Source organism: Gavialis gangeticus, unplaced genomic scaffold (assembly GCF_001723915.1).
Source record: "Gavialis gangeticus isolate Ggan-Ray unplaced genomic scaffold, GavGan_comp1, whole genome shotgun sequence".
In the NCBI taxonomy this organism is placed as follows: Eukaryota; Metazoa; Chordata; order Crocodylia; family Gavialidae; genus Gavialis; species Gavialis gangeticus.
Window position 1 is genome coordinate 58,386,571 of NW_017729031.1, and position 12,113 is coordinate 58,398,683.

Here is a 12,113-nt window from a genome sequence, read left to right on the forward strand (position 1 = left end):
AGCTAGAAATACTGGGCTTGATTTTAGCTTGTTTTATTTGTAGATTCCAATAGCCTACCTGTCATTTTCCTGTGTGACGCATTATTTAACTAGTAAAGCCTTTCCGCTAGCTGTCAATAGAAACATTGTGTCAGTCTTCCTAACCGCTAAGCAGCCCATTTTAATTGCAATAGGTGGTGATAGTAGTATTGCGGGGGAGAGTGGAGACTACCTGGGCTCTGGCTCCAACAGCATGAACCAGATTGGAAGTGGTCTATGCTAGAAGCAACGCACACTCAGAGCCAAGTGCTACTGAAGTGGTCCCTTTTGCTGCCAAATGTTGCAGAGCCATACTCTGGAGAGTGGGGCTAAGATTCAAAATGACATTGATAAACTGGAGAATGGGCCTGTAAATCAACCAAATGAAATTCAGTAACAACAAAATGTGAAGTCCTGCATTGGAGATGGAACAACAGCATGCACAAATACAGACTGGGGAAGGTCTTGCTAGGCTGCAGTACTGCAAAGAACTTGTGAGTTACAGTAGACCATAAGGTGGATATGAGCCAACTGTGTGCTCTTGTTGCAAAAGAGGCCAAAGCATACAGGGCTGAACTAACAGGAGTATCATTTACAAATCAAGGGAAGTGATTCTTCCCCCCTAGTCAACACTCCTGAGGTCTCACTCCAAGTACTGTGTACTCTCACTTGAGTGCTGGGCTCACTTCAAGAAAGATGTGAACAAATTAAGAGTCAAACAGAGAGCAACAAAAATGGTTAAAGTTCTGGGAAATGTCTTATGAGACAACGCTGAAAGAACTAGGATTATTCATTTTGGAAAAGATAAGGAGTGATTTGATGTCAGTTTCCTAATACAGTTGAAGGGTGGTTATAAAGAGGATGGAGACAGACTTATTTCTATGGCTGCAGGGGACAGGATAAAGAGGAATGGTGCTAAATTGTGGCAAAAGAAATTTAGGTTGGATATTGGGTAGAATTTTCTCACTATGAGGGTGTTTAAGCATTGGAACAAGCTACCCAGAGAGGTTGTGGAATCTCTGTCTTCAGATGTTTTTAAGATCAGGTTGGACGACACTCGACTAGGATGATTTAGTCAGCGATGTCTTGAGCACTGGGTCTATCGCATTAGATGACCTCATGTGGTCTCCTCCACATTTACTCTTCTAAAGTTTTCCCCATGAGCTTCAGAGACTGCAAAATAAGCACTGCTGCTAGATAGTCTTTATTTTCCTTTAACAAAGTACACAAAGGCACAAAATTCACTGAAAATATTGTCATTATTGTACATGTATAAATAGTGCTTAGTATTCAAGTACAATCAAGTGCGGAGACTTCCTATATTTTATGTAAACACAAACTAGTTCTCGTGCCTTTGGCATTGCCTGCATTGCAGAGAAGCCAAGAAATATATATCCTAATGCCATTTAACCATACTCTGTCAGAAACAGACAAATGACAAAGTTGTTAGTTATAATGACACTTTCATACTGCTTAAGCTGAATGCCTATAGACATGTTAAGCCTGTAAACATCTAGACACTTAAAATTCATTCAATCCATTTTAATAAGTAAGCATACAAGTCTTAAAAGTTCACTAAACCAAAACTCCACTAGACAAGTCATTGCCAATTATTATTGAAGTTCTAGGTTTAAGAACCAAAAAGGGACACTAGTTTTCAGGTCACCTATATGGGAACCAGAAATACTTCGTTTTAAATATGCAAAATAGAACCAAGGCTACCTATGACTGTGTTAGACTTCAACCAACTGTACATTCTGCAGTGCATTAGCTCACTGAAAAAAAGAGTACACATTTAATTTACAGTACCCAGTAGTCCACATAAGCTTTGACATACTGTGGTAGTGAGGCAGTTTGAGCTCAAGTGAGATTTTAAATCATTCTGTTTTAAAAAAGCCCACCTGAAGAGTAACAACAGGCATGAACAAAGCTAAAACTAGCTACAGAAGGCACTTGAAGCATTATTCTGCTTCTATGACAGACTCTTCACTTTGTTCAGCTGGAGCAGCAGAATCAGACTGAATAAATGCTGATTCTGTTTCATTATCCATCTCGTCTTTCTCAAGCTCTTCAGCTGACTTGTCTTCTTGCTGCTCAGTAGCTGATGCTGTGGCTTCTATCTGGTCTGTCTCAATAATGTGTGTAACTTCAGGTTCTGTAAAACCAAAAAAAACCAAAACAATATCAATCATTGAATGATTTCTAGTAATAAAGATACAGTTAACACTTGCATAAAAACATATGTAAAACTTATACTCCATAACACATTTCAATTAGATTCAGATTTAGACTATTGTTACTTTATAAAAGCTTTAAAATACCAATAACTGATTGAGATGATACAGAATGATGTCAAACTTTGTGGGTAGGGAAATAAAAGAAGGGAACACAATGGAAGGGAAGAAGCATCAGAATTGGGCTGAAAGCTCTCAAGAAAGCTTCATATATTTCTTGTTTATTTAACATACATGTGTTGCGCATACACACATTAAGAGAACATGAATCTTAACAAGCACTTCAAAGTTAGGAAATACCAGAACTAAAATTCCCTGTACAACTTTTATTTGGCCTCCCTGTAAGGTGCATTATACCCCAATCTATTCTTCTGTCCCCATAATGCATTGGCTCAGAGACACATGAGCTTTCATATGCAAAAATGTACTTAGTCTCATTCGGTCTCTCATCCTAGATGAGACTAAAGATCCTCTACAAAAGTACCACAGACAATCCTAGTGCTGGAGTTTCTTTATTTTAGAGAGCTTAATTTGGCAACTTTAAGTACTGTTTTAATCTATATTTGTACACTATTTCCCAAGTATTCTTAAGTCTTCAAAATAGCCTTCTGAAAAAAATTAGAATTCCAGCATCATCATATACTGCAAGTCATTGACAGAGCTGAAATTTAAACCCATCGCACTTTCTGACTTAAAAGGTAATAGATGTAAGGTGACAACCTATGCAATAGTCAGCTCCAGCATATCATGGGGGACATAAGTTTCAGAGAAATCTGCCTACAGCACACGTATGATAAGTGTGAGTATCTGGGGTTTCTACTACAAGCTCTGGTACAGTATGGTGCCTAGATTCATAGATGTTTAGGGTTGGAAGGGACCTCAACAGATCGAGTCTGACCCCCTGCCCTGGGCAGGAAAGAGTGCTGAGGTCAGATGACCCCAGCCAGATGCCTATCCAGCCTTTTCTTAAAGACCCCCAAGATAAGGGATAGCACCACCTCCCTTGGAAGCCCATTCCAAATTCTGGCCACCCTTACCATGAAGAAGTTCTTCCTGATGTCCAGCCTAAATCTGCTCTGTCAGTTTGTGCCCATCGTTCCTTGTCATCCCAAGAGGCACTCTGGTGAACAGAGCATCTCCAATCCCTTGCTGCATCCCCCTAATGAATTTGTAGGCAGCCACAAGATCCCCTCTCAGCCTTCTCTTGTGGAGGCTGAAGAGATCCAAGTCCCTTAATCTCTCCTCATAGGATTTGGCCTACAAACCCTTAACCATATGAGTGGCCCTCCTCTGGACCCTCTCAATTTTATCCACATCCGCACCCAGAGAGTGGTGGTGGACTGGGTGTTTTTGACCTGGAGAGATGTGGGCAGTGGAGACCCCCAGGGCTCAGTCCTGGGGCCTGTACTGTTCAACATCTTTATCAGCGATCTGGATGTGGGTGTGGAATGCATGCTGTCCACATTTACTGACGACACCAAGTTGCAGGGCAAGGTGGGCACACTGGAAGGGAGAGTCCAAATGCAGCTGGATCTAAACAAATTACTGCAAGGTACTGCATCTAGGGAGAAGGAACCAGCAACACACCTATAGGCTGGGAAACACCCTTCTTATCAACACGGTGGCAGAAAGGGATCTTGGAGTTATTGCTGACTCCAGGATGAACATAAGCTGCCAATGCATGGAAGCAGTCAGTAAGGCTAACCGCACCTTGTCATGCATCTACAGATGCATCACAAGCAGGTCCAGGGAGGTGATCCTTCCCCTCTATGTGGCTTTGGTCAGGCCACAGTTGGAGTACCGCATCCAGTTCTGGATACTGCACTTCAAAAGGGATGTGGCTAGCACTGAAAGGGTCCAAAGGAGGGCCACTCGCATGGTCCAGGAGCAGCAGGACAGGCCCTACAAAGAAAGGCTAAAGGGCCTGAACCTATTCAGCCTCCACAAGAGAAGGCTGAGAGGGGATCTGGTGGCCATTTACAAACTCACCAGAGGGGATCACCGAGAATTGGGGGAGGCCCAGGTACCACCCGGGGTTACTAGGAATAATGGCCACAAACTGTTAAGAGAGAAGGTTCAGGCTGGATATCAGGAGACATTACTTTACAGTTGGGGCTGCCAGGCTCTGGAATGGACTCCCAAGTGAGGTGGTACTCTCTCCTACCTTGGGGGTCTTCAAGAGGAGGTGGACAAGATATTTGGCTGGGGTGATATGACCCCAGCACCCATTCCTGCCCAGGGCAGGGGGTCAGACTTGATGATCTGTTTAGGTCCCTTCCAACCCTAAGCACTATGATGCTTCTTAAAGTACAGTGCCCAAAACTGGACGCAGTACTCCAACTGCGATCTGACCAATGCCACATAGAGGGGAAGTATCACTTCCTTGATTCTATTTGTCATGCATCTGTTAATGCATGATAACATAGTTAGCTTTACTGATGATTTTGTCACACTGACGACTCATGTTCATCTTGGAGTCCACTATAAATCCGAGATCCCTTTCCGCTTTTATGATGCTGAGAGGGTCATTCCCCAGGCAGTAGGTGCTGCCTATTGTGCTGGATATTTTTATGCCCTAGGTGCAGCACTCTGCATTTGTCCTTGTTGAACTAGCAATTGAGATGTCTTTTCCGTAGGTTTAACCTCTTTGGACTCGCTTCTCCTTGCCTACCTAATCCCAGTCTCCACCTTGTAGGCTTTTTAATCCAGTCTGTTAACCTAGCTCCTCATATCTGTCCTACTTGCCCAATCTCTAGTCATCCCCAGGCAATTTGTTACCCAACACGTCCCAATCTATTCTTCTGTCCCCGGTACCCTGCCCAGGCCCCTTGGCCTGATGTCTTTGCCTACTGATCCCAGTTGTCCCCCTACACTCTAAGGAAGATTGAATAGATATTTTTCACCTTCTCTATTAACTCCTCAACCTGTTCCAAGTCCCCAGTCTTCCTCTAACTCCTTATATAGCCTTATTGTCTTCCCACCGATAAACAGGTTAAGTGTCCACCAAACTTCTCCCTTGAGCTCCCAATCCCCCCTTCATTGTCTGGATGTTGCCATCTTCCCACCCCATCCCTTGCATAATTCTCATTTACTCCTCATCTCAATTTACTCTTTCCCTGCCCCTCATTCAGCTCCTGTCCTCTCTGCACTTCAGTTGTCCTTCTGAATGCTGCCTGAGCAACAGCAATGGGGTAAGCGAGGGCACAGGGGAAAGAAAAGACTCCTGTTTTGTTTTCACTGCTCAAAAATGACCCTTGTCTGCAGCAGCAGCTAACAAGGAAAATACTAGTTTTGCCACTGTCTGAACACTGGTTGCTCTGTGGGGATGGCACGTACAGAGTCTGGTCACGTAAAACAGTGGAACATACTTACTTGCTAGGCAGGAAACGTGTGTAGTTATCAGCACCAGGAGCTGGACAAGAACTGAGAAGATCAATGACACATTGAGCAAGAACAAAATCTGAGATTCTAGATTTTAAAGCTCTGAGGGAATATGTTAAAACCTGAGAGCTCAAAGTGACTAAATTTGGGAAGACTTGTCACAGGAACAGCAGATTTCTGCCAAAGCATGGAGATACTAGTTCTTTAAAAAGGAAAGCTCACCAGTATGTGGGGTTTGTTGTGTGCGGTTTTTTTTTTTTGTTTTTTTTTTAAATAAAAAACAATACAATTCCCATCTTACCTCAGTTTTAAAAGCTGCTGAAACAGGCTAATTGAAACATTTCAGAAAAAGTCAGCCAAAGGCAGACAGCACATAGATTTCAGCCCTAACAGCTAAAGTTTGAACACTTAATCTGACAATGGAAAACAGGGCTTCATAAAAAAGCAACTTTAATCAATGGTGCATTTTTGCTACAATAAAGTTATATCTGGTGTTAAAAACTCTACTGTAGCATTCTAATTGATTTCACATTATAATGATTTCATTACAAAATTAACATATCTAAAAATAAATAATTTAATTGACTGTAATAGTTATAATTAAAGAGGGATAAATTAAAAGCTAATTTTTGTAAGATGACAAAAATGCTAAAATTTACATATTTCAATCTGTTCATTTCTCAAGTGAATTAGTAATTAACTCTTGATTTACCACATTTACTCAAGTCCAAGAAAGCTCTGAATTTAAGGCAGTCCCCAATTACTAGATTCCATACATGGAAAGTGTATTCATGGAGAAGGCGCTGGATGGAAAACCTGCATGCTGCTGTTGTCTGATGCTGCCAGAAGCAGCTGTGCATCGAGCCCAACTCGGCCAAGGACATGAGTGGCTCCCTGCACACCTGCACCAGCGTGGGGCAGTGGCATGCTGGTTCCTCCCTCCTACACCTGCTCCCGCCAGTTGGGGAGACAGGTGGGAGTTGAGGGGGCAGGAGAGAGGAACCAGGCAAAAAGCATGCACTGGAAGAAGGAACCTACATGCTGCTACCACTGTTCTTGGCCAAGCCACTTCCCACAGCTCCGACAAAAGCAGTCTCATACTTGAGTCTAAGAGACAGCTTTGTTTTCCCCATGCTGAATGAGGATAAAATCCCCATCTTGGAATGGAGTAAATATGGTGGTTAAAGGGCATAAAAATATGCCTAGTACACTACATGAAGCAGATTTAGAATACTGAAATAGCCATGTTATAGCAACCTTAACCCCCTGATTCCAACAGCCATGCACTTAACATTCTTGTTTAGTCCTTAGCAAAAAAGCAAGTGTAAACAGAGCTGTCTTCAACTAGCTGACCTTTGGCTACAGACCGTCTCCCACAGTAACCAATGAGATCACAGTATTATGATTTCACAGGTTGACTAAGTAGAAGTATAGACTTGTTGTAAGGGAGTTCATAAAAATTTTATAAGCATCTACCAAGTGCAAAAGAAATCCACTAAAGTAGACCTAATGTCCAGCTTTAATTCTTTTTAAAGAAATGGTGATAGCTATAGCACTGCTAGCAATAAAAACACATTTAAGAACAGGAGATTGATCCACCTTTTTTAGTTGTGTTTTTTTGTTTCCTTTTTTTAAAGGGAAAGTTGGGGGCAAAGCATGGCAAACACATACCTATCGTCTTTTGCCCTGACATTCTGAAATGAGAGCAATAGACTTTTGTAGTAGCTGTACAGCAAGAATGGTATCCAGCCATCTCTAATTACCCAGAGTATCTGTCACTGACAGAAGAAATCCAAGGGTCCTAACTATGCATAATTTCTGGATTGCATTAGATTACCAGCTACTTTTTCTTAACTACAAAAGGAAAAGCCCTTATACGATTAAACATTCTGAAAGTTTGTTCTTACAGCTGCAATGGGAGACAAAAACAGATTGAAAAATACTGGACATACCCTGTTCACCCTCCTCTTTAGCATCCATTCTCTGCCAGAGACAGAGTCAGGGCACTGGGCTAGATGGGCCTGTAGTCTGAGCCAGTAAGCATCTATTCTTATGTTCTTATCAAAAAAGTGAAATGTGTTTACTTAATATAACCTAGCCACACATGTGTCAATTCTGTATGACTAACAGCCCCAAAAATGGGACAAGTAGTTCAAGACTTACATGAAAGCTACAAGATACTGTATACAGAAGCTTTATGCATTGTGCTGAACTTTATACAGTCTAAACAGCATTTCAGTCAAAAGGAGGTCATACCAAAAAAGTTGACAAACTTCAAACTTCTCAGTTACACGTATACATTTTACTCACCAAGAGACTGGATGGTGATATGAGAAGAGGGCAGTATTATTTAAAGCTTTTGTCTAGTTGCACACAAAGCAAAATAATCATTTTAAATGCGGAACAGTAGATTTCAGTTTTACAGATCATATCTGACATTATGATGTCACACCATAAACTCCATGTGTCATTTAAAGAGACAGTGTCAAAGTGCACATTTTGGGAAGCTGTGTGGAATCTCTATTAAATTATGAAATCTTCGGAACTACAGATCACAGTTTAATTAAGTAATCTTTATTTAAAAGGGACTCTGCAAGGTTCTGCTACAAAAAGTCAGATATCAAGACCTGCAAGCCTGGGGGCACCAACTAACAGTAAAAGCCTAAGGAGATGCATGCACTTCCTACCACAGATTCATTCTGGAATAGAGGGCAGAGACCTACCCCTCTAATAGTTTTTGCAGCTAATACTTCTATTGGCTGAAGTGATTTTACAACCTCTACTCTCTCTCCTTTGCCTGGGACAAAATACCTCATTATTTTATTGGTCACAGAATTATTTAGGGAGACGACAAAAGGTAAACCTTAAAAGAAGCTAAAAATTTCTCTCTACTACAGCAGACTCAGAAAAACACTGCACTAAAATGTGAAGGGTTTTTAAACCCAAAAGCTTGTCAAAAAAACATTTTTTCCCCAGCTATTTAAGTTGGTCTAATAAAAGATATCAGATTCACCCAAAGAACCTTGTCTGCCTATGTCCTTAGACCAACACTGCTACAACCTACAACCCTGGTAAGATACCCACTTCTAAATGTCTAAAATAAGTATCAGGAATATTTGTTTCTTAGGTACTTTGCATGCATGGTTCTTGTACCAGAAGGAAGACAAGAACAACCCTTGGGTGCATTACATCTAGCCCCATAGATTTGTATATACCCAGCTTTTCTAAGTAGTCCCTAACCTATTCTTTCACCATGTTTTACCTTCCAAAGACCAAATGTTTTGACTAAAGACCATCCAAATACCCTCAGTAAGTACAGCTACGTTGTATTTTTGGAGTGTAACAATAATGTCTCAGAGATGAATACTGAGCACTTGTAATCATGGATGTCGTTATAACAGGCCAACAAGGCTTAGTAGTTGGAAACTCAAGACTGCAAGCTGGCATAGGAACTATACTTGGTCTTACTAAAGGCTTCCTGGCCTTCTTTAGTAAGTCCATTCTTCATGGCTCTGTCTTAAGAGTCCCTCAGACCTATTTTTGCCTTCTCAGACAGCAATCATGAGGTAAGGATGTAGAATAGGTGGGAAAAAAAAAATCAAGGCCCTTCCAGAAGACTGGCAGCTTTGTGAAGCTGGGATAGGGGTGGCTGACACTTTTCAGACAAGTCTTGTTGAATTCATGATGGCCTCACCTTACCTGTTCCTGGGATCCTCAGCCACCTCTATAGCAATTTGCACCATCTGAGTGCTGCATGATGCCCTAGGCAGACAAGGTTCTTTGAGTAAGTGTGATATCTTTTCTTAGACCAAGTAAATAAATTTAAGGCATTGTTTAAATACAGTTGGTCTAACAAAAATATCACATTTACCCAAAGAACCTCATCTGCTTATGTCCTTAGACCAACATGACTACAACCAACACTTCCAAAGCATGACACCTTCTCTCTTCTGAAGTTGTTCTAGTCTTCCACACCTTAAATGAGCGACAGCCACATTCAGAGATAAGGATAGCAGATTGGGAACTGGCAACTCCATTGTGGTGGATGGATTCAGAGAATCCTCCCATTTAGAAGGCTGGGCAAAAGAGGCATGCAGAGCCGATAAACAGGAACCTGGGCAGTACAACCTGTCTATAAATGGACAATGCTAGAAAGAACCTTCAAGTTCACAAGAGAACACATGGATTTTTAGCTGGTACAGTCTGAAGCAGGAACAGCAGCAGAGATGTTTGTTACTACAAAATGGTCAAGTTCCTCAGAGCCATAAATTATTTTAGCACTACAGGACACTCTGGTAACAGCAGATTACACTAGATAGCACAGAGCCTGCAGTGAGACCCATTTGTTCCTATGCTTCCTGGTCATCCTCAGCATGGGCATTCCAGAACCAGGCAGTACTGTGGCACTGATGAGCTTCCCCAGGATCTACAAAAGGCACACAGGCTCAGAACTGGAGTGGGAAGGAGATGGAAGTTTCCCTTCCCCATTCCAGAGTTTCTTGACAAGATCTCCTGCTTCAAAGCATACACGGTGAGGTTCATCTTTATGACAGAGAGGGAAGCTAAATAGTTTCAATTAGGTGGAAAGTATTTCTCTTGGCTGAGCAGGATGCGAAATTCTATCAAACTGAAATAAAAAATCCCTACTACATTTTATTCCAGCCACTGTAATAAAAAAGTTGGCCAACAGAACCTGAAGCTTATTCTTCAAGACTTTGAATTTCTCTTTTAAAAAGGGGTGCTAATTGGCTCAGTCACAGTACTACGTAAATACTGCTGCACCATTTTTAGCTTAGTGAGTAGACTGTGCTGCTTGGCAGAGTAAGTATAACTATCCCCAGTATAAGTTACAGCAAGAACCTATAGACACCTTTTTGGACTGAACTGGATCCAAGTTCTTTGATTTCACTGCACTTGGAGACTGAGGCTGAAGCTTCTTGGCTCAGCTGATTAAACAGCATGGACTATGACAGAAGAAGGGAGTCCTGTATAAAGGGCTGCAAGCAGTAACAGAACTGCTGTACAGTTTATTCACTTACCACAAACAAAAGAGATTGCTGAACTGTTCCAGAAGTACTTGCAGTTAGAGCATGCTCAATGGGACAGTCTTCAAGCCAGCCAGTTTCAAGTGATTCATGTAGAAGGAGACCTTAGTAATGAGATCCCCATGCATACTGTATTCTAACCTATTGTATTTTTTAAAAGAACTCATGGTATGAGTCAAGCAATTAGGCAGATTGATACAAGTTTCAGTTTGTGCCAGTAAATGTCTTAATACATCACTAAGTGCTGTTAATGTCCTCTGTGCTCTGCCCTGCAAAGATGATCACCTGGCTCTCATAGCACATACCAAGCGAAAGTTGATGCCATTCTGTACCAAACATTAAAGATTACAACAGGAAGGGAGTTTTATTTGACAGACTACTAGAACAATTTCCTGTAGTCAACTGCATTTTCAACCTCTTTGAGCAAACACTTAGTGACAAGAAGTGCTCCATAGCTCTCCAACCCCACATGTTCCTGGTTTAAAACACTAGTTCAATCTAGTAAGTATTCCAAATCTAGTCTAAGTGAAGATTATTTGGTTTGAGCTTACTACTATGTTCTAATCTGTACCAAATATACTGCATCTTCATGTTGGCTGAACACCAGATGCTTACTGTATTTGCAGGCTATAAAACTTCTCAAAAGGAACTTTGTTAAATTAAAATTGACAATTTGTCTTTGAACCCTCTGATTTTAAACAAGGGAGTTTTACTAGATTTTCCTGCCCTGGGGAAAACAGCAGAACTAACTTAAGGAACAAAGGCAGGAATTTCAACACACCTAAACCAAATGACCTGCTGAAAAAACATTGAAACTTAACTACTTAGGGACACAACACTGCCTTAAACTCTGCACAAAGTGCATCAGTTCAGTTTGCTCTTCATCAATAAGATGGGAGCCAATAATTTCATTAAGCCATACTTTCAAGTCAAGGTTACAATGTAAACAATTGTGAAGTACAGGACAGAATGCTCCTCCAACCAAAAACACCTTTCAGATGGAGGTGGGGGCGGGACAAAGAGTGCAGACACTGAAGAACAATGCAAATGTGCACACTATAAAGTTATTTTTATTCTTATAAAACAAATATTTTAAAGATGCAAGAGGATAAATCCTTTATGTACAGCGTATAAATGAGAATGGTTCAAAAACTAGGTTTTACATTTCAAGGAAATAAAAGGACAAAGCCAAGAATAGTGTGTATTGGGGGGGGGGATTTGAAAAAAATGTTACAAAACAACAGGTTTGATAGAACTAGCACTCACCTTCAATCTCTTGATTTTCTTGTTTCCTTCAAGAGACATTTTATAAGAAACTTGTTTCAAGAATTGTTTGTAAAAAGTTTAAAATCTGATAAATATTTAGGAAAATAAAAATTATAATGAATTTTGACCTAACTCTATAAGCTTACTTATATATAAATACTCCCATTAA

General features: G+C 40.9%; 1 protein-coding gene across 2 annotated transcripts in view; it reads right to left on the bottom strand.

Moving 5' to 3' along the window:
* Positions 1-1,203: 1,203 nt before the first annotated feature.
* The window catches only part of LNPK (lunapark, ER junction formation factor), an 83,165-nt gene continuing 72,255 nt past the window's right edge, over positions 1,204-12,113 (bottom strand). For both annotated transcript variants that reach the window (XM_019522965.1, XM_019522964.1), the window contains exons 13-14: positions 11,945-11,968; positions 1,204-2,173 (exon numbers count right to left, since the gene is read on the bottom strand). In XM_019522965.1, coding sequence (XP_019378510.1) covers positions 1,980-2,173; positions 11,945-11,968 — 218 coding nt within the window. In that variant the 3' untranslated portion in view covers positions 1,204-1,979. The remainder of the gene's footprint in view (positions 2,174-11,944; positions 11,969-12,113) is intronic.